Source organism: Athene noctua, chromosome 2 (assembly GCF_965140245.1).
Source record: "Athene noctua chromosome 2, bAthNoc1.hap1.1, whole genome shotgun sequence".
Classification (NCBI taxonomy): Eukaryota; Metazoa; Chordata; class Aves; order Strigiformes; family Strigidae; genus Athene; species Athene noctua.
This window is the reverse complement of record NC_134038.1, coordinates 112,152,275-112,175,541: the sequence shown is the minus strand read 5'-3', so window position 1 is coordinate 112,175,541 and position 23,267 is coordinate 112,152,275. Positions and strand designations below refer to the sequence as shown.

Here is a 23,267-nt window from a genome sequence, read left to right as displayed (position 1 = left end):
AGGCATCACCAGTCTGTGCTGGACACAAACAGGTCTCTCTAGATTAAAAGCTTTATATGCAATTATGCATCTCCTGAGTCATGCAGCCCTGCACCAGCAATTGACAAACAGAATGCTAGTTATTAATAGAGCAACACGGCTAGACAGTAAAACTTCTAGCAGCAATATGCATCTAAAAATCACCTTTTTAGGCTGATGGATTCCCTGGATGTTTTTGACTCCTTGAGGAGCTGGTGAATGGATCTGAGCCTGCTGCTGCTGTTGGTGCTGCTGCTGTTGCATTCCCTTTGTCAATGTGACCTTCCGCACTGGCTGCTGTTTCGGCTCCGGGGGTTGTTGAGGCCGCTGGGGCTGGCCCTCTGGGTGAAAAAAGCCAGCATCCTCTCCCCCCTGCTGAAATCAACAACACAACAGGCGGCTCAATGTCCAGGCACTGCAAACCCTCGCCCTGAGCAGCCTCCTGCCACATCTAGCTCGCTCAGCGCACAGAGAACACCCAGCAGTTTGCCTGCTAAAGCAAACCAGCAGCCATGGCAGGCGTGTGCAAGGGCTCAGCCTGGAAATTGTGCTTCAGCCTAAAATAAATCCACGGTATCTGAAGAACAGTTTACTTTGTTCAGACTTTATTATAATTACAATGTTCAAAAATGTCTTTTCATATACAGAGCATCAAGGCGTTTTCACTTCTCTTTTCAAATCATTCTTCCTTCCCAGGTTACATGTGAACTATGGTGTGTGGGGTCTTTTATTACTTTATAAAAAAAAAAAAAGACATGTACACATTGCAGAGCAAGGAGCAAAGAATTGTGAAGGCCAGAAGAGCCAGGCGAATATTCTGCTCATCTTTAAAACTTTAACTTCTCTTTAGTTAAAAGCTGGTATTTTTTTTGAAGCACATACTTATTCTGCTAACTTCTATACCAGCAGCCTTTTAAGCAGTCTCCTTCCTCAAACACTGTCCATACTAGGAACAATTCTTCCTCAAAGTGGGGTGTTTTTTGTTTGTTATAAAGCTATTATAGATATTTATAACAAGTACAATGAAACACCTCAGTGCCTCTCTCATCCAGTGTAGCTCCTTCCACTATACCTCTCAGTGCAATCAAGCACAGTAAAAGCATAAGCTGCAAGCACTGAGAAATAATTCCCTTCTATTGCCCCTACTCAAGCAGTTCAGCTTCTTCTACAAACAGAACGGCGATTCTTCAATTTGTGTCCTGCTATCCAGATCAGCTCAGTCACTGAAAAAATCCCATGGAGCAAGAGACAGGAGAGCCCAACAAAATGATCAGGTACTTTTGCAACTGTAAAGCACATCAGATTATTGCACGGTTTCAACAGCAGTATCTATACCCTGACTGGACTCCAACTTTAGAACTCAAATATTAGTGAACATTATAAATCTGCACACAGAAGGCTTTGCCAAAGCCCCTAACCCACCTCAGGTAACCCCTCAAAAGCTCTCAAACAGAAGGCATGTCTAAAGGAAAAAAAAAAAAAAGCAACCCACATTTAAAAATATTGTGAAAGCATCTTTATTTACGTATGTTTTATTCACTTTCCTTAAATATTGACAAGTCAAAACTCCTTCTGCATCTTTAACATGTCAGGAAACAGAGGGCTTCATGTTTCTTGTGGATAAGGAGAGAAAATACAAGGCTGTAGAAGGAATAGGTTTATGGTCTAAGGGCAAGATTGACAGTGTCAGTCATTATGTCTCCACCAGAATTACAAAAAGGAAACAAAAACACCTACCAAGGACTGGTTACCAAGTCTCCTCACTATCATTTGAAGATAGATAGTCTGGTATAGGTGATATCTAGGACAGTCTCATGTTTGCAAGTTCACTGGTGCAGAACTGACATCCCTGAAGTCCTCTATATTATCAAGTGTATGCAGGCAACAGCTTCTCAAGAACTCAACTAATTCAATCCCAAACAAATCAGGTTCATCAGCCCTTGCCCCATCTACGCTTAAAAAGCACAATCCGTCATAGGGAAAATCTTTAAGGTCTTCCCACTTAATGGCTTTCATCCAGTGTCCAAAGCAAGAAAGCAACTGAAAACTGCATTTGTTTTTTTCCATTTCTAATCAAATATATTTTTTACTCTGCTAAACTGAATGGCTCTGTGGCATCACCGAAAATTCTGTATATAACCTTTGAGAGCTGTAACTAGTGAGAAATTATAAAGCTTTCCTTTCAGAGTCTCTCTCTTCAATTACTGCTCAAAAATGTAAAAGTAACAGCTCTCCTCCTCTCCTGAAAAACCCAGATGTATGTACACAAACAAAACCTTACCAGGAAACCAGCATTAAAATCCTCTTCATTTTAGTATTAGTTCAAATATCAGCATCACCATAAGCCCTATGCCCTGATCAGATATTTTATTCAACCCTACAGCAGCTGGGAAAATGATGAAACTAAAAGGAACAAAAAAATTCTAAGTGGGATTTAAATGCAGTAATTGGGAGTTAAAATCTAATCTCTGCTAACTGCTTGCTGTGAAAAACAATCATAAATATTTGCAACAATTTCTTTCCAAACCAAAAAGTAATCCCAGCATATAGGAAGAACATCTGAGGGTGAAGCCCTCAGGTACAAAACACATCGAACATGCTCATTACTGAAACTTCAAAAGCAAACAGTCATTTCCCATAAAAGGCTAGGATGGCCAACAACCACGTATTATTTAACTACCAAGCCCAGTTATCACTAAATAAAACTTTATAAACTAAACCAAACAACTATAACAGAATCAAAGGCATAAGTACACAAAACTGGCTCACACTGATGAAAAATTTGATGGGGTTTGTTCCCTGTTGGGGTCTCAAATGACAGCTTTGTGCTTCACTGCTAGCATGATGCTCTGGCAAAAATCTGGAAAGACAGAAACATCTCCAGACACAGAAATAAGATGACATATACAAAACAATATAGAAAGTCCACAGGATAAGAAAAGGGGGTGGAGCAAGGTCTGCCTGTTCCTGCAACAAGGAAGAAAGGGCAATCAGATCAAACCCCTTCTTTTACTATTGCTTTGAACACCTACTTTTTAAGATGACTTGAAGAGGGGAAGCAGAGATGAACCTGTAAGCACCACTTCTCAAGAGAGACCTGTGAGTGAGCAACTTGGTGCTCAAGGACTAACAGTGCTCCCTGCAAGTCAGCAAGACCTTGTTTCCCATTACAAGTACCCCTAGCTTCAACTGAAAACAAAATCTGGTGGTCGTCTTAAGAAAATGAAAACAAAACGCAACTCTTAGGTTACTATGTGCCTAACAAGTGAAACAACACAGGCTCAATTTTAGCACCAATTTCTTTTTCACTGGTTAAAAACATAACAGCGCAAGGACAAGCACTGTCCACGCCAAAATGAACAACCTATGTAGTACTTAGTGGCAGATTAGACTCATCATCAACATCATCCTTTAAACAACTTCTATGCAAGACAATTAGCAGCTTCTTCAGGCACGCCAATGAAGAACTGAGTCAAGAAAAATACCCACAAAGAGGTTTTAACATCTGGATTTAGAGCTGTAAAACCTCAGAACATTACTTACAGGTCACATGCTTCTATGAGAACATCAGTGTTTTGGAGGAAAAGACATATGACTGTAAAGATGACTGTACATGTATTAACTGTTGATTTTCACTCATGAGGTATACAATCAGCTGGCACCCAGCAGGTAAATCAAAACACACAGCAAAGCTACAGGCAAGCAGATAAGTGAACCAAAGCTGTATTGCAAAAGCTACCTAAACTGAAATCTAGATCACAGAAGCTAAACAGTTAGCATCTCTTCTACATAAAATGTCTCGGTTCTAGCTCATCTGAAATCAACTCTTGCTTTTCCTAAAAACAATTTTTGTATTGTTAATTTTTCATTATCTTACATCACTGCTCTCCCCAAATTTAAACACAGAGCAACAGAAGGAGGTATTAAAATTTTAATTTTTCTCTTGTCAAAATACAGACTTATCTCATTTTTTCTGTAACATTTTGGCATGTACAGGGCAACACTAAATTTTTCAGAGATGCATCTATTCATCATCATGGTCTGCCTCAAACAATTTATGCACAAAGTGCTGAAACCAGGTAGAATACTTCTCAGTCCCCCACAGAAAACTGAGATTGATTGATACAAGCTCTGCAAGTTTCCTCTAACTTCCTCAGCAGAAAAGTGAATTTCCAATCTTTGTTTGTGAACAAGTAAATGAAGAATGTTTTTCTGTTACTGTCTACTGCGTAATTTCTGTATCACAAATAATTCTGAGCTTCAAGATCTGAATTTCCAAGTTATATAAAGGGTCGACCTTCCTAACATATAGCCAGGAAAGAGTTCTCTTGAAACCTTACTATCATTTGATTAATTCTGGAGTAATGAAAATGTCTTTAGAACTGATTCCCTGATACTTATCAAGACTGTTTTTCAATAGTGAGACTCTCTCACTATACATATATATATATACACACACACATATATATACAGTCAAGTGTTGTGTTTTGAGAAACTTAAAGACCATTCTATCAAATATGAGATCATAAATTCTAAAAGCAGAATTTTATAAGGGACTGGTTGAATTTAGAAGCTGAAGCTCTCTATCATAATCATGATGACAGTGTTACAATAAAGATGAAGTTTATTTGCCACCAACATTAGCAGGACAAATTTATTTATAACAAATGCTTTAAAATGTACTGATAAAAATGCCTATTGATACTGTCAGAGCTGCTTGCAATTTGACAGATCAAATCTTATTTTCATTCTTAAACCCCATGAAGGAATGGTATCACCAACTTGCATTCTGTAGTGAGCAAATTGATTAATCCCCCTCTATAGAAATCTCAACTCTTGATTACACCTATCAGACGTTAAGCAGCATTATTCTAGAGTGACAACACTTGACAAATTCCCAAACCATTTTTCTCAGCCTTTGTGGCCCTGCTAGCTTGTATTAACCCTGATGAAAAATTAATTTTCCTTATCTTCTGCTAAACCCCAAAATCCAAATCCGCCAAACTGGCAACTCTTTCTGTAAAGGTATTATGAAAACCTCTAAAAGATTAATTGCATGTCTTCAGGTGACATTAAATTAATTTCTGTACTCGTGACAGACATTTGATACTCGGTACTGAGAGGACAGATAACATTGTCAGGATACACAGAAGGACAGTGGTGCAGTGTCCCAGGGCAGCCTCTTATGAATTCTCCTTTCGATAAGGCCATACTTCACTGTCATTGGCACTGTTAGTGATCTTGCAGCCCATAGACCTCACTGCACAGGTTTCTATTAACTACGACAATGCTGTGTCTATCCATGTAATCTTTATAAAGCTAATTCAAAAATCACCCAATAGTAAAGGGATGCGTATGCCAGATAAAGCACTTAAAGGAAATAAACTCAGGTTGGTTTGTGTAAAAATAACAGAGAAGCAAAATGTTTTCAACTTTTCTCAGATGCACTATAACTCAAATTCTCTGTAGTATGATGGAGGCTTAAATCTTGCAGGGAAATCTCAATCCAAAAATGTCTTGTAATTTATTTCCTTTATGAAAGGAGAAATCCCTCATGTTACCAGTCTAAGTATTTCTAGAAATGAGCACCCTCTACAGTATCACAGTAGTTAAGAGGAGGAAAAGCAGCCCATCCTTTAGGTTAGTAAATTAATCTTCACTTCAAGGACAAGAGAAATTGGTATTCATCAGCTATATAGGTTTTCACATGTTACATTTTACTGATATTGCCAATTGACTACAGTAAGAGTCAGACATCTGCACTGACAACTGTGATCCCCATGTAACGAAGAGATAAAAACAGTAAAGCAAAAACCACATTGAGCAAAAATAGCTATCATCTAATATACACACAAGTATTTTCTCATTACAATTATCAGAAACATATATTAATGGCAAAGCTATTTCTCTTTGACTGGTGCTCCAAATGCTATATGGGCAGTTGACAGCTTGGGAACAGGAAGCCTTATCACTTGCCAAATATCCCACAACCAAGTGACATGACCAAGCACTGCTCATGAACAGGTAAAGATTTACTTTCTATCTGTCAAATGCCAGTGAGAAACACCTGGAGACCCTTTTTTAAAGGCCTTTTAAGACCTTTAAAAGTTTGGGTTTTTTAAATTCAGAATAGCAGTACTTAAACTCCTGCTCTCCAGCCAGGCAGGAATACACTGTCAGTAGAAAACTCATCATTAATAACTGGTGTAAGACATACTAATAGTCTAGTTTCGACTCAAGAGTACACACAGAAATAAGCTACATCAGGCACAGAAGGGGTAGAACAACTAAAGCATTCCCCATTCACAGCAGAGAAATGATGCTTCTGGTGCTGGCTAGTGAATTATGAGTTTTTTTAAACTTTTACATGGGGCAAACTTACCTCCAACAAGAGCACCCAGACTAAGCATTAAAATAAAATGCAGAAACAGTTCCCTTCCTGTGCTAAAAAAGACACCACTAAACTGGTTCAGCAAGCCATGATGCAATGACTATCTTCTGTGCCTAATAGTGTATGAAAAGTGAGAACAGCAAGATGAAAATGTCTTCTAAAAAAACCCAGCTAATTCCATTTAATCCCATGTACTAACAGAATATTTACCTTACGTATCTCCTCATCTGCCAGAGAACTAAGGCATGGAGAAGAGATGCTAGAGAATCCTAGTCATAGCTGTGCTACACTGATGTTTCACCGGGAGTGATAGAAACACAGTTGATGAGACAATGAATCATGACTACATGTTTTTCTAGTACAATCACCCAGCCATTCATTATGAAAAAAAAAAATAAATTCAGTGTCAAAGCTACAGAAAAATCAAGGTTCTGGACCGGATATGTATAATACTCTCAGAAGCACCTTCATTTTTACTTTGCTGTCTGCAAAATGCATAACGTAGATGCCAATAAACATGTTTTTCAGCAAAGTTTCCTGGTTCGCTTTTCACTTGTCAGTCTCCAGGATAAATTTTTGTACAAAGAATTTTAGTGAAGATTGGACACACAGAGAAATCACCAAGAAAAAAAAGGCTCCTGTTGGAAAAAGATCAACAATTCAAAACTTATGATAGCCCAAAGCTCCTGAATGAGCACTCAGCCAGGCACCAGCTATGGCACAGAAAGCCAGTACTGGATATCAGAACCAGTACAACTGGAGTTTCCCTTCTTGTGTCATGTTTTGTTTTTCTAGTTGATGTTCCTTAATGCTTAAAAGTGATGCCAAGTTGAATCCCTCTGGTGCGTTGCCCTAAGCTCCTCATACTTTCTTGACACAGACAACTCGTATTATCTCCCTCCCCAACCACTTACAGTGTCAGGATTCTTCCAACTCAAGAGTCACACCTCTGTACAGAAGGTCGATTCCAAATGGTCAAGCCTGAAATACCATTTAACAAAAGCATTTGTGACTTCTAAAAACATTAAATTTGAATTGGACAAATCTACATGTTTCCCCACCAAATTAAGAGATTGCATCCAATTACTTTTCATTTGAAAACTAGCTCTTTCTCTTTGAAATGCACTTTAACAAAGTTACAGTTGCCTTTAATTATTTCCAGTCAGGAAACTGGGCTACTAGACAATGTGTAACAACATCACTCTATCAATATGAATTTTGCCCTATAACAGGCTGGCAGAAAAACTCTCCTCTGAGACTTAAGAGCAACAAGCAATATCAAATGCCTTGATTTCAGGGTGTTCAGAAGGAAGCAGCACTCTTCTTCAACATACAATTTAAAAGTCTCCTGAGGAAAAGGAGAAACTTGTTCTGCAGTCTACAAAAGAAAGTACTTTATTGCACTTTAGTTCCAAGATATCCACAGCAAAGTTAAATTCAATTCAGGTAGATATCTCTTCCCCCTTTCTAGGATTTTATTACAAACCCATAAAAAGTACTACCTGAATCTGGTTTGCTTGTTAGTCCCTCTAGTTCCTAAGTGCATCCACGCGTGCCCTTTTTTCCAGTAACCAAATATGCCCCAAACAGTACAGCACACCACACCTCACTACTCCCAAGCCATAGAAATATTCTGTCTCTAGATGGACCATCCTCACTGGAGGTCTGGGAGGACAGGGTTTATTGCTCATTTTCAAGTGTTTCCTGAAAATACTGTGTCTTTTTCATAACCAGAATACCACAGGGCTCTCCAACTTCCTTTTTTTATCTGTTAGTTCGAGGTAGAATTAAAAAAATTAATGTCCATTTGTGAAATATTTCCAGAGTGAAATCTTGCATGTTGTGGCAGTTAAGACTCCTTTTCCAACAGCACTGACATTAGTACTGCTTGACAGGTCTTGCCCATTTTGACACTAAATGACAAACATGGTATCTGGACATTCAGATATCATGGTTTCTGCAGCTCCTTCAGTCTGCTGCTGATAGAATATGGACAGTATCTTTACCTTCTTCAAATTGTGGGATACAAATAAACCACAACACCTTTCTCCTGCTTCTAAAAAGTAATAGTACGGTATGCAGTGATAGCTCCTGTGTTGTTTCTTGCAGCTAGTAGCGCTGCAAAGCTGGGTGAAGGGCTCCCTCAAGAACGTGCCATGTAAATGCCAAAGTTCTTAGTGTCTGTAATTCCTGACATATTTAGATGAAAGGCGCTACAGAGCTTTCAAGTCAAATATAAACTTGAACATACACATGCAAGTAGAAACAAGTACAAACATTAACCGAAGTTGGTTGATAAGATTACATTATCAAACAATAATTATCTCCATCAGTATCTTTTTCCATATTTAGAACTCCATATTAATCTCTTACACTTCTCAGTTACTCTAAATATGAATAAAGTTGCCTATCTTACATTCCAATTTCCTTTTTCTTTTTACAATCCAAGGACATTTTGTGTGACAGACTTCTCAAACAAAAGAACTTGTCAAACCTTTCTTGAAGCTTTTCAGATGAAGCATCATCTCAGGTTTTCAGAAATCATGACCACTAATAAGATACTGCTTCTAAACCAACAGGGAAAACAGATGTTTATGTATTTTTTATACATGTATTTATGAAAAACGCTCACTGTACAGCTTTCCACAGAGACAAAGACTGGAGTGCTCTTCGTGCAGCATAAGAACCAGCATTTTCAGGCCTCTGGGACAGACACACACCTCTCTGAGCATGGCAGGCCATTTTCTGGCTAGAGAGAAATCACCCAACAACAATGTAAGATGACTGAATGATACAGAGATTTTAAGATACTACCATTTCCCACACAACCTCCAACTAAATGAAAAACACATTCAGCACGTATTTCATATGATCTTAAGATATTTACGGTTGTAGCTGGTACAAGCATGTTCTTCCATAAGGACACTTCTAATATATATTGGCCTAAGGATTCAATTGCACTTGGTACTAGAACTATCTACTGATAGATTGATCATAGAGAGCCCAAAGATGACCACCACCAACTAGGTATTAGAAAACATGTCCCAACAAGAGGGATTGAAGGATACTAGTGCTCAGAAACAGTTAAGTGATCTTTAAAGAGAGAGACAGACACAAAGAAGGATACAAATTCTTTCCTGTCTCTCCAAGTACAATACAAATAGTCATAGATTCAAAATTGCAGCAAGAAAACGTGGTTTGGTCACTACGAAAAATTCCCCTAAATGCACACATTAGACACTGGAATAAATCACTTAAGAAATCTCCAATAATGAGATATCAGAAAAAGCTTAGTCAAAATCCCCCTTCAAAACAGATAAATTATTTCTATGGTCTTTTCAGCCCTATTTTATCATCCCATTTTTAAGTGACTTATTAGGGTGCTTCTTCCCAACAAACACTCTACAATCTGAGTTTATTCTTACAAGTATTTTTGAAGGATTGACTTCAGCTTCCTCATCAAGAGGGGCAAATCTCAGATGTTTTCTTAGTGAACTACAGTAATATGAACACTCAGCAAATACACTGAACTCTGTATCTGGAAAGGACAACTCTGAAGACATGCCACACAGCCATAAAGGATATTAGATCCATCAAGAGATATTTGGGCATCATATGCTAAACACTAATCCCTGCATAAATTACAGCAGTATTAGAAAGGGATGGGTATATCGGGGGAAGGGGGAATTTGTCTAAAAAAAGCATCAGACAAAATCATTAATGACTACCTAATGTGTCACCTTCCTTGATATGCAGACATAAGTCTTACATACACAAAATAGTGAATTATTTTCTGCTTCCCTTTAAGTATAAAAAGGCATAAATTAAGGCATCTTATGCATCAGGTAAACTGGAAAAATTAAAATTTTTCTTGGAATTTAATTAGTAATTCTTACAAATTCCATAAAAATACTTAAAAAGTAAAATCTGCTCAAGAGAGAATACTGTGGAAACAGATCAAAGGCCATTTTACCTTAAGTAACAAGGACTACTTCTACCTGGAGGTCAGAGATCCTCAGTAATATTGCAGTGCTCAGCAACACAAAAAAACATAGTATAGAAGCTTAGACTGGGAATGATACTTGCCCTCAAGAGAAGAAATCATCCTCTTCTGACAGTATTTGTGTACCATAAATCTCAGCAATACTCCAAGTACATCTCCTTAACTGTTAAACAAAAAACAGCACAGCAACACACCACCATTTAATCCTGGCTCTACAGATGGTCCTACTAAATTTCTAACAGTCCATGCTACCAGCTCCTCTTTTAGGTCAATCTGGTCTGGAGTTGGTATGGGTCTGGCCTCAAACAGCTTCTTCAACTGATGACTCTACTATCATGCTGTACCACACTGGCAGGCTGAAAGAGAAGGGCCTTTCAAAAGTCTTTACCAACACGAATCAAGAGAGCTTCAAAAAAGAACCTACACTGTGTCTAATCACAAGCCATCTCACTGTAAACAGATATTCAAAACATCTCTGCACAAAAAAGCTCTAGAAAGGAAAAAGGGTACAATTAGACTGAGAGAAATGGTAGAGCTGCTTAACTGCAGGATCAAGTCAGCACACATAAAGAGATACCAGCCATCCCTTTGGCCAAAGGCAAGGAACTGGAGGAAGCACCATTATATGCTAAGGAGAATGGCTAGGAAAAATGAGATTCGGCTTTTGCTTTATATTTCAGGTTGAGGCAGAAGTTGTGAAAATAAATAAAGCATGTGTCAGGACTAAACAGTAGAAGTGGAAGATAAATGTGATCTGTGATCTTTATAGTATTCAAAGTCCAAGCAGCTTTTAATTCTTCTTTAAAATCTTGTCAAAATAGACAAGATTGGCCCCCCTGCTGCTCAATTTTTTTTTTCCTTGTGTGCTCAAAGAAACAAAGTCATGGATTCATCTTGTCACTAACTGATTAAAAATTAATCAACTATCTTGATCAGTGTTAAACAGCTAATTGCAATGCTTGCTTTTATTCTCACACAGTTGGAGGAAAAACCTAAAATGTCCATGGCAATATGAAAAAAATAACAAAGACTACATGTAAAGAACGTACTTTACTTTCCTAAAGCCTTGGTATCTGAAAGTTAAGAAGGTCAGAGCAAATTGCTTCTGTATACAGTGAAAGTGAGGTTACACATGTATTTAATGAAGCTAATTGCTCTTGCTTACCATGAGACTTATCTGAAACAAATCATTTATGGTTTTCCGAAAGAGCATTATGATAAAAAACTATTTCATTGTGAATGCTACTGCGGGCACTGATAACCATTTGTTACAAAGAGCTGTATACAGCGGTGACTGGCATTGTTTTGTTTCACCACATAATAAAAGAATTTGTGCATGACTGCTTTATTCAATTATTCATGAGTAACAAACCTGTCATACCTCTTGCAGGCCACTGGGATTCCCCCAGACATATTTATATATAAATATTTTTAGACCAACAGAATCACTTTCAACTTGTACTTTATTCTTCTGTACTTAAGTTGTCTGAGGAACCAGACATCCTCCAAGTCAGGCTGTTTTCAGTTCTATGTAGTCAATAAGGTCCTTTACACTAATATTTTGAAAGACCACATGGTCAGTATGGAGTTCACAATTTTAAGTGTATTTAAGTTTTATGAGATGTAGAAAGACGTTTATAAGTAGTTAAAACTTTTGACATTTTGACTTCCTCCCCATTTCTAGAGAGTATAGCCTAGCCTCCAAGGCCTTGTTCAGTCCCTGTTAACACAGTTCACTTCATTGCAGACTTAAAGCAGTTCTGCAAGTTTCCCTAATTAATGCTCCGAGTAATTTAAGAAGCATTCTTCCAAAAAACACCTCCAATGTACCACAACATTAAACCACATCACATCCTTCTTTCCTCCTCAAAAACCTGAGAACAGATTTCATTGTGACAACATGATCTCACTATGTCCCCTCATCTGTTTCTTCACAGCCCTAACAAATTAACTTGTCTTTTCATTAAGACAGAAGAAATTTGGTCGAGATACTTTCTAACTAAAGCTCCAGATCTTAAATATGCACACTACCATCAAGACCAGCATTGTGAATCCTCCACAACACCAGGGCTCAAGGGACACTCTGCGGATAATAGACCCCCTCATCAAAAGATAAGGAAATCTCATTTAGATGCAGAAGTGAAATGGTAATGTTTTAAACCCAGCCTCTAACAGAAAACATCCCCCTCCAATATACTGCTTAAATTAAGTTTCACAACATGCTTCCCAAGAAAATAAAAACAGTCTTGAGTACAAAAACCCCACTAACACCAGCATCTGCACACAAATAAATCAGGTGGCTTCAACTATCAAATAAGGAGAGCTTAGCTTTTTAACCAAACCTTAAAAACAGCCATTCAAATCTTTTTCTCTGACCCATTTTTAGACCCATCAACTGTAAGCAAAAGGAGCTCAGTTGAGAAGTCTTTCAGACTGACGTTACAATTTACAACTTAAAAGAAAGCATTATTATTTTAGTGTGATTTCAGTGATAACTGCCTGGCAGTAAAGTATTACAGGAAATACTGATTTCTGAATAACTGCTAATAACTTACAGTTTTGAAAATATAAATTATGAGGTCTGCTAAACCTGCTACTTCCCTTGTCAGCTTAGGCCCATTTTTTATTTTGAGATTACACAGAATGAAACACACAAAACCAAACCATGACAACACGCACACAAGAGATGAGCCTTGGAAACTTACCCCTCCTGACAATTTAATCACCCTGACTTTGCTGCCGACATGGGGCACATCTCCACTACCACTGTTTGTCCGCTGCATGACAGTCCGTTTCACGCCAGGTTTCAGTTCCTGGGGCCTTGCTTGTACTGAAGCCAGTCGACCAGTCTGTGTCGTGGGTAGTGATGCTGCAGCAGGTTTTGTCTGTAATACTTTCTGAGGCACCTGAGGCTGACTCGGAGGTACTGTTCTAGTCTGCCTCAGCTGCTTTACTGGCTTCATCTGCTGTCCTTGGTACTGCATAGTCACCCCAACCTGTGGGAAATCTGTGGGTTTGGGTTGGGTATTTGCAACTAATGTATCTTGTTTTTTAACAAGGAGTCTGTTTTTCACATTTTGCCTGGTCTGTAAGCCCGAGTGGGGTATGTAAGGGCTGCCATTGGTGGGGAACTCGGAGGAGTCATCCTCCTGCTGCATGTAGGACTGTTGCGTAGAAGGTTGCTGCTGCTGCTGCTGCGCAAGTCTTTCGAGCAATTCTCTCTTTCTAGCACCAGCCTGCTGCTGCCGTCTCAGCTCCTTTTGTTTCAGAATTTCTTCTCTTAGACGTTTCTGCTCTTCTATCTTCAAACGATACAATCGAGTTTCTTCATCTTCGTCTGGATACTACAAAGAAAAAAACAAATGAATTTACAAAGTTCTCAACAAATGCCCAGTTTGGTCAAAACAACATTCAATTGTTGTTTCAGATGTTGTAAAGCTGTCACTCTCTGAGGAGCTTTTTAAATTATCCCCAATACCAAACTAAGGCTATTAGTGGAGTATATCTGCTGGTAAGGTTTATTTGCTATTCATTACAGATAAACAGCTCAAATCTGGTTTAGGACTTAGATATACTACTTCCTAGACAGAAAAGCTTTAATACCAGTTGAGAAATCTTATCAGAATACTTTAAAAAAATAAATGAAGTTTTACAAATTGGAACTCATTTAGAAGTTTCTAAAACCAATTAAACTATTAATATAATTCAAGATATCAAAATATGTTTCAAATGGAAAGTAACAATACGGAGGCAACCCACTGTCACACAGGTTTTATCTTGCTCTCTTCTGACAAAGTAACAAAAGGTAGGGTGGTAAATGACCTGAAAGGCTCTGATTAGAACTATTGATTTTTCTCACAGAATTTTCAGCCTGATCTCAAACTCATTTGTCACACAATAATTGGTTATAATGAACAGCACAAGTCAATCTCTCTGACCTTGAACTCATGCACTCTCTTCAGAATCAAAATGTTGCCAAATGCAGTGTTGGAATATTAATGGTATATAGAGAATGCCTTTAATATTCCAGCCCTGGGCCCTTCTGAAAGTATTACACACCATCAAATAGCCTTTCTAAAGATTCTTCAACTTTGGCAGAACAGGCTCTTATGAAAAGCTGTATAAAAATGGACAAGAGTCAAGGAAATGCAGATTCTCATAATCCTGGAAAAGAAATCAAACTGCTCTTATGATAAAAGTCACATGCGTTTTGAAAAATTACAAAGCGTATTTTTTTAATTATTTTTTTCTTTTCAACCATTTGAAATATTTAGACACTTGTAGAGAGTGCTTACAAATGGCAACGGGCACAACATTCTACTCAAGACATTAATCACCCCTAACAAAAACAGGCTCTCAAAGTAACAAGACTTTGCATGTTGGTAAATTACAGCATAAAGAATGCTAAAGTATTTCTCAAAAACTGGGAATCCATGATGAACAGTTATTTACCTTGCAGCAATCTGGGTGCAAACTCTCATCAACACAAATGCCATTTTTTGCACATATATGACCCAAATGTGCAATTTTAATTTTTTTTTTTAATAAAAATAAATTCAAGTGCTTTTATTTCCGGTACACCTCAGAATTCTTCCCAACCCAAGAAAAAAAAAAAAAAAAAAAAACAAACCAAAAAAACCGCCAGAACACATTCAACCATAAAGCTGGTTCACAGATATAAAAGCCCAGTAGAGTCATAGTTGTACTCGGAATCCAGATGTACAAATCCTGAATGCCTGTTTCCTTCAGCTTCTTCCCTGTGAATGTATTGATAAGGATTATTCCCAGTTACTAAAAAATAAAAAAAGCTCTATGTCTCACACTAGAAGTCCAACCTAAACAATGGCTAACATAAGACTTCAACAAAACTCGAATTTTAAAATTTGTGTTTAGTTTTTCGATATGGGCTAGAGTTCAGGGATGAGATCTAACACTGTCCTTTCCATGAGAACGCTTCATATGAAAAGGTTCTGATCTTCCTCTGTATTTTTTGGACTATGATGGTGGCAATTAATGACTAATCACTGTAACAACTCGATTACAAGTCTTTGTTGATAGCTGGTAGCAGGAATGTACTTTTACAGGAGGAAACAAATATTTCATCTTATACTGAAAACTGGAGATGCTGGATTGTAGTAAACAAAAGGAATACAACCATTATAAAAGGATAAGACCCTTAAACATAGTTTGCATAGGATGAGACAATACAGATAAGCTCTAGATAGGAGGAAGATGTGCTGTTATGCAGACCCTGATGAAATGAATAAAATTTTCAGTCACTTTATCTCAGTTGTTGAAACTGTCCAAAAAGAGAACTTGTTTCACTTAATTATTCACTTGTTTTGCTTAGATCAGAATATACTACATTTTATCTAAACAAGTTTGATGGATGCCAGTGAGCCAGTACCAAATTTACCTTTTGAGGTAGCAGCATTTTTTTTTCCTTACATTCAATTGAGGGTGCCAGTATCAGCACGAGTCTGGAAGAAATTAGCTCTTCTATCAGTTGTCCTTTATTTTTAGGGACTTGTCTGCTCATTTTATCATCTAAGAAGTTCCGAAGGCCTTCAAGATGTAGATCACAATGTGGTAGGTTCAACACTAACTCAAAGGTTACATACAGCAGCACAGAGATGTATACTTTGCAGCACACTTAAATGAGTCTTGCCAACAGACAAGGAAAGAACATCCCGAGGGACTCTGACCAGTATGTCCATGCAACACCCCTTGGACAGATGCACTGATTTCAGCTACACTCGCATTAAACACAGAAGATGATTGACAAGCTATATTACCAACACGTATGAAATTAGACGAACGCTTAGTAGAATATTCAGGCAACTTGATCTCAAATACAATCTGAAATTTTCATTTGAGGAACTCAACTCAATACTTAGGAAATCAGTAATGATCCTACAAAGTCAACCCCTCTGTAAAGGGCAAGCTTTGAAATCAACAGCCAAGAGCTCTGATGTTATATGACAACTGATGATCAGCCTGTTAACAGGCTAGGTATACCTAAATCCTTCACCTACATAAGCAAGTTGCCACTATTGTTAAGTTCCCAGTAAAATACCCTTGCAGCTAGAGGAAGACCAAACAATATAAAGGCCCTATGATGATTAACAAAGTATTTACATTAGGAGTCAGATTTAACTAAAATTAGTCGTGGAATGACCCAACAGTACAGATTCAGAGTGGCAACAAACTCCTTACTAGGATGAAAACAGGGACAGCTAAATCCTCTGCTGCTCAGCTTTAAGAGCACCATATATATACACTATACTATAGAGTGTGGGTGTGTATATATATGACCTATAGTATATATAAATGTAGTAAGGAGCTTCATCATACAGAATAGATAAGACAGTTTATCGGGTCAAGGTGGAAACAGTACACAATGCCTATTGCTAATGATTTTCATTCCATTAGTTTAATAAGCCCAGTACAGATTTGTCCAACAACCAGCAGCACTGTTAAAAAAAAAAAAAAGCAAGTATTTGCCCAAAAAAGCAACTGCAAGAAAGTAGACATCCTTCAAAGTTGTCATAAAGTTCACAGCTCATGCTTGAAAGTTTGCTGCCAAAAGCAACATCATCTGTAGATGAAGCAGCAGAAAAACTTAAAACTCTTCCTTGGATAAACTACTGTTGTTTCACACTTTTTCTGTAGAAAACACAGAGAAGTGGTACACTGTATAAGGCTCCTCCTTTTACAGGAGGCTACAGAGTACAAAAGGCTGGAGATGCAAATCAGTTCACTTGGTTTTGTGGAGGTGTATGTTTGTGTGCTTTTTGTTGGTTTTTTTGGAAGTTTTGTTTTTGTTTTGGGGGTTTTTTTTTTGTGATTTGAGTGAAGATTCTCACCAATCTTTGAACAGTTCTTGAACACAATGTATTTCACTGTGGTTTGAAGGGAAGACCAAGCCTTAGCTATAGGTTTTTATTCTGCCTTAAGGTCCAAAGCAGCTTTGACAGTAAGTGCTAAAAGAAAACATTACAGGCTGCTTTTCTGAGCCTAGCTGAAGAGAAGCTCTAAGAAAAGCAGCAGTCCTCATTCTCCAGAACTCAGAATGGCACTGTTGACTGAGAAAAAGACAGCAAAGAGATGCTCTAAACAAAGGATGAAACTTTCTGCTGAAATTTAAGTCCTAGTATCAGTAGCATGCTTTTTGGATAATGAATTTTTTTTAAAACCCACACCTTTTCAGAGGTCTGCAGGCTTTATTACTAGTTAATAGAACTGAATGTGGAGTCATAAGAACCAGATACTGTAAGTGTTCTGGTTTGCTATCAACAACAAAAAAAAGGAATCATGCAACCAGGCTCACTTGTGTCCTTCAGCAGAATGGGTGCAAGGACAAAGAAATCAAACCAGTTTGATCTGTGGCATAAATAAAAATCTATTCAGCAGGTTTATGTTTATTTTTTCAGCTGTAACATTAGAAACAAAAGAGGCTGTAATAATTTGTCTAAAAATTCACAAGTTTTCATAAAAGGTAAGGCCAGCTCCAAACTACATCATTTGGCCGTCTGTGTTCAAAAACCACAAAATATCTTAAAGGCACCTGCACACACACTACATTTCACATTGCTGATATCAGCTCCTCAACCCTATGAAGGTATGAGTCACCCTTCAAAACAGAAGTGTTGTACATCTTGGACAAACAGGGGGAGAATGAAGAACAAGGTTACAAGATACTCCAAGAAGTACACCGCCCTCTTGTGATCTTCCAACTGGAAAAAGAACGTGATAAGAATCTTTGAAACACAAGACAGGGAACACTGTTATCCAATTCGGAAATCAAGCCTATTTAAACTGGAGAAAACTCAAATTCAGTCATGTACAATTTTTCAGGTAGTTAATTTCCGAAAAGATGAAAAGACTTAATACATTTGGTCTAATAATTTAATGCAGAAACTATTTTCCATATTGTGAGCCTTGTAAAAAAAAAAAAAGACAGAAACACAATATCCAACAACCCAACTTCAAAATTTACTAGATTTGGGACAATGAAGTATGAAGGTTTTCTTTCAGAGTTATCTGGAACATTAACTGCAATATAATAATATCAGTACACCTATGATTACATGGCATTCTACCATTTTCTCTCCTGTTCTCATCTCCAATATCCATTTCTTCTAAAGAAATTCACATCACCTTTCTACCTTCTCCTCCTTCTTTAAACTCAAAAATGCTTAATATTGCCTTAATTGCTCTTATCCTAAACTGACCTCAACATGAGCAGAATTAGGCCCACAGTCATCAGTCATACCTTGCAATTTCATTGAGAAAATGATTTTTCAGACTCCGGATATGCAAGTTTAAATCTTAGACAGTAACAGCTATTCTAAACAATGGCATTTAAAGTCAGAATTTTGCAGCCTCACAGGAACGAGAACCCAGCATACCATTAGTCAAGTAGAAATACAGTTTTTAATCTAGTCACACTCAGGTTTCAAACCTTTCAAATATCTATTCTGAAGGTGAGAAAAACCTTTAATAGCCAATATTGCTATTTTTTTCCACTTCCTGAATGGCAGGGCATTCATAAATATGGCCACTGACTCTTCAGGAAGAAGGATGCAAAGAAAAGTCTTAATAATTTTCCAGTTGAAGACACTTGCAAAATAACCTGCCCGATTCAGTTATGAGCAATACAGCTAGGAAAGATGACAGAACTTAACTCTTTCTCATCTTCACAGAAAGCAAAAGAAAGGACGAAGTTAGCTAATTACAAGTAAAACACACAAAAAAGACTGGAAAACATTACAATTTGCCTAAGGAGAGAAGTTTGATAACCTACATTGCAACAACAGCAAAGAATATGATTGGAAATAAACATTACTAGTGTAAGAATCCTCTCTGTACAAGTGACAATAAGCAGCATGAGTGAATAAGACTACCGCAGCGGCACAGCTGAAAAAGGACAACTGCAACTATGCTGTTGGCAGACAAGGCTCTATTTCAGGTCTGCTTTGAAAGAAGGGTTCTGCATGCACACATATTCACACACTCTTCTAGTACTTGCTAACTTGCTTATCTACAAAGGCTTTACTTTCACAGTAAAGTAGGAAATACTAGGAGACCTCATTTTTCCATGGCAATTTTTTTTTATCCTGCTTTGCAAAAGCTTTCATAAAACAGGTATCAAACTGTTTTCAACAATAGCTTTAACATAGAAATAAAAAGAAAGCTTTACTTTCATAAGCTTTCTGTGGTAAAACACCATGAATTCACCCAAGAAAGATTAAGTCTTATAACTACAGTTTTGTTAGGATATGTTTAAAACTGAGAGAACAAAATGACTGCTTTTGGGTTTTTGTCTTTTGGGGTTTTTTTTGTTTTTTTAATTCACTTAAGAGGAGTGAAAAAACATTCACTCATTTTTCTAAACACTGTCAGAGATATTTTGGAACTAATGCTTTGATCTTCATATGACTACACCATGGAAGAACTTTTAAGATATTTTAGATGGAGAAGTCTGGTGCTAATTTGCTTCAAAACTTACCTTACTAATGGTCTGAAAGACAGAGGCTTCTCTAAGAGGCATTACGTTTTCTGTGACTTAGATTATTCCAAGAGACTGAATTGAGGGGAAGGGGATTAAGCCATTTTTTCAGAAAAGCACAAAAATTAAAGCTGAAAAAAAGAATTTTTTTTTTGTATTTCCATTGAAAAGCAAGTGCACAGGAGGTCAAACACTGCTAGCTATGGGTTTCTTTTGTGTCTCATTTGTGAAAATTAGTTATGACCATCCCTAATTCAAGAACAAGATAAAAAGCTAATCATAGGCAGCTTAAAGGGAAGACAGTATTATCAAAATTAAAGCTTTCAACAGTTGTTGAAGAAAACCTGGTCCTTGAGACAAGATTCATAGTCAACTAAACTATAAAGAATTACAGTTCTGCTCAGAATAATCTGACACTCAGAAATTATACAGGGTGCATTTAGCCATAATGTTCCTCTGGTACCGCCTGACTTTCATCATTAACAGCACTATCAGTGCAATCCTACCCACTCTTATCAAACTAACAGTACTCATGCACAGTCTTCTCCAGCTTCCAGAAGAGTCTGTGCAGGGCAAGGGTCAACTGTTACACTGCACAATCCTGAAGAGCCCAACCCACCGGCATCTCATTTTCTGACTGTGCACAGTAATAGCAGAGAAACAGCATTATTTTCTCCAAAATGGAAAACTTAAGAGCATTTGCTATTTTCCCTTCACACCAACAGGTTTCAGAAGAGAGAGATTTTCTTCGAGAGCAAGAAGTTCCATGGACAATGCAGCTGCAACCTCCTGCATGAATGCTCAAGACCCTAGAGGAGACTGAACATCTGGAAAACAGCATGAGGAAGACAGCTCTCTAAACAGCCCTTTTTTTTTGAGCCATACAGCATCATAGGAAAATAGAAGAGGCTTTCTAATTTAACATGATTATGTGGGGAAAAAAATAAAGGGATCATAATCCTGGAAAATAAAATGAGCACAATGGGTATTTGAGAGACCTCTGCCTTTTCATACTAGAAATAGTTCATTCCTCCTGCAAAACAGACTCAAAGCCTTGCCAACCTTCCAGACTTCTTTTTTTTGGTCAGTGGAGACTGTTTTTGCTATCACATTAAAGAGAAAAGTGCAACTCAGAAGGGAGGCCTCTAGTGGCACCAAGAAATATCGGGTGAATAATACATTAAGTGTGCTTACAGTTCACAAATCAGACTAGGTAAGTTCTTAAAAGGTTGGAGTTTTTTGTTTCTTCTTATCTGTATTTTGGCCATTTGCGGGGTGGGGGGGGTGGTTTTGGTTGTTTGGGGTTGTGTTTTTTTTTTATTAAAAAAAGTGCCTTACCTCTGGTTCAGATTTTATTTCTGATTTTGCTTGACCCACTGGTGTGATCGCTTTAGCTTTCATCTCAGGTCTGCCCTGTGAGTTCCCAACACCAGCTACAGACTTGGTGGCAGACATCGTGCTGGTAATGGGTTTGACCTGAGCAGCTGGGGTAGAGGTTCGCCTGTTGTTGCTCATTTCCATAGCATGTGATGGTGCTATCGGCAACTCACGCAAGTTACTATTTCTTGGAGCAGTTGACTGTAGCTGCTGATTTGGACGCTTGACAATATTTTGTGATGGTGTATTCTGAAAAGCAGAAAGAAAGAAAACCTGAAGACTTCCACTACAAACCAGGCTAAAGTACTTCCCATTTCACATTTTCATGATTTAGGTAAGTTGGGTAAAAAAAGCTTTTGAAGAGGGACAATATTTTCAATGCCTCAAGAAAAAATATAGAAATAAGAACATTTTAACAGATTTTTTTTTTTAATTGAAAGCGAAACTGAATCTCATTTGTTTAACATCCTTCTCAGAAACTGGCTTCACCGTGTGAGTTACTCTATTAATCAAAGCAATTATTCTGAACTACAGTCACGTTGTCCAGAGTACTGCTACACTGTTGTACTACCCCAACTACCAAACAACAGAATATGCTGCAAGGGAGCAAATCCATAAAACCTAAGTGACACCATCTGAACCAGAAAGCTTATTAGCAGTGGTACAGAGAAGCCTTTCAATGGAAAGACAGCATCACAGAACTAGGCTCCAACACCATCAGTTTTAAAATCTTATTAAGCTAATCTATCCTCCAAAAACCCTCTACTGCCAGTTCTTGGGCAACTGCATCATCTCTTATTGGACCCATATCAAGAAAAATATTGAAGACTGGAGAAGAAAAGAGAAAGGGAAAGATACATATGCTATGTTTGGATGTACATTATAAAATATTCAAGGCAGAAAAGGAGCAAGAAATGGTGAAAGAAGGGGACAGAGCAGGAACAGAATAAATGGGACAAAAATCATGCTGGTGAGTTTTGAAACCTGTGCCTACATGATTGCTACTCATGCAGAACTACGCAAGGCAACGCTAATGTATGTGGTACTTACATGTCTTGGCTTCATTGGACCCTGTCGTGGCTGACACTGCATCCTGTTGTTATTTGGTTGCTGCTGTGTGGCCTGCATGTGAGGCCTGAACTGTGGCTGGTTCATGGGCATCAAGGGCTGTGGCGGCCCTTGAAGATGATGATGATGCTGCTGCTGCTGCTGCTGGTGATGGTGCTGCTGCGGCTGCTGCTGGTGATGGTGCTGCTGCGGCTGAGGTTGTGGCTGAGGCTGTAATGGAGGATGCAAGGGACCCTTTGCATGAAGAAAAAGATAGTTTGGTTTTAGTTTCAAAGTAATAAACTCCTGAAAAGTAGCTCCAGCCTCCCAAGTACTCAAAACATCTGTAAGCAGCTATGGACAGGCTAAACTAAATATATACTGAGTAAAAAAAGCAGACTAACAGTAGCAAGGTAGTTCCTTGTGTAAGTCAACAGCTGAAGTGGAGAAAAAGGGATGCAAGGGTTCCTGCTCTCTGCCCCCTTCTCTAACTTTTAAACTGTTTGGACTGGGGGTGGGGGGTGGTGTGTGTGTGTTCCACTTGTTTTTTTCCTCAACATTGCCAGACTTCAGCGTTTCCCCCCACTCAACACACAGACACCATGGAAAGATTCCGCACAAAGCCCACGGAACATGCAGGGCCCTCCAGGTTCCCCTGCACATCCCCAAAACATTTACTCTGTAGTTCAAGCGGCAATTCCGCTTCGTCCCGTTTTGCGGGAGGCCCCCGGCTCCCTGCCGAGCTCCGCAGCTGAGCGGCAGAGGGCGCTCCCGCCCCACCGCTAGCCCCGCCGCCCGCGGCCGCAGGACCGGGGCCTCTCTCCCTACTCCTGTGGAGCTAAAGCCATTTAAGGAGCCGGGCTGCAGGCCCGCTATGGGAAATACGTTAGTGCTGGCAACTGGGGAGAAAATTCATTGCT

The 23,267-nt window shown here is 38.3% G+C and overlaps 1 protein-coding gene across 5 annotated transcripts in view; it reads right to left on the bottom strand.

The window, feature by feature from the left end:
* Positions 1–23,267, bottom strand: part of RBM33 (RNA binding motif protein 33) — a 105,335-nt gene that overhangs the window by 21,205 nt on the left and 60,863 nt on the right. For 3 of the 5 annotated variants that reach the window (XM_074899916.1, XM_074899919.1, XM_074899918.1), the window contains exons 13-16: positions 22,351–22,602; positions 21,262–21,549; positions 13,118–13,756; positions 184–393 (exon numbers count right to left, since the gene is read on the bottom strand). In XM_074899916.1, the coding sequence (XP_074756017.1) occupies positions 184–393; positions 13,118–13,756; positions 21,262–21,549; positions 22,351–22,602 (1,389 nt within the window). The remainder of the gene's footprint in view (positions 1–183; positions 394–13,117; positions 13,757–21,261; positions 21,550–22,350; positions 22,603–23,267) is intronic. The other 2 variants (XM_074899917.1, XM_074899921.1) reach the window with 2 other exon arrangements.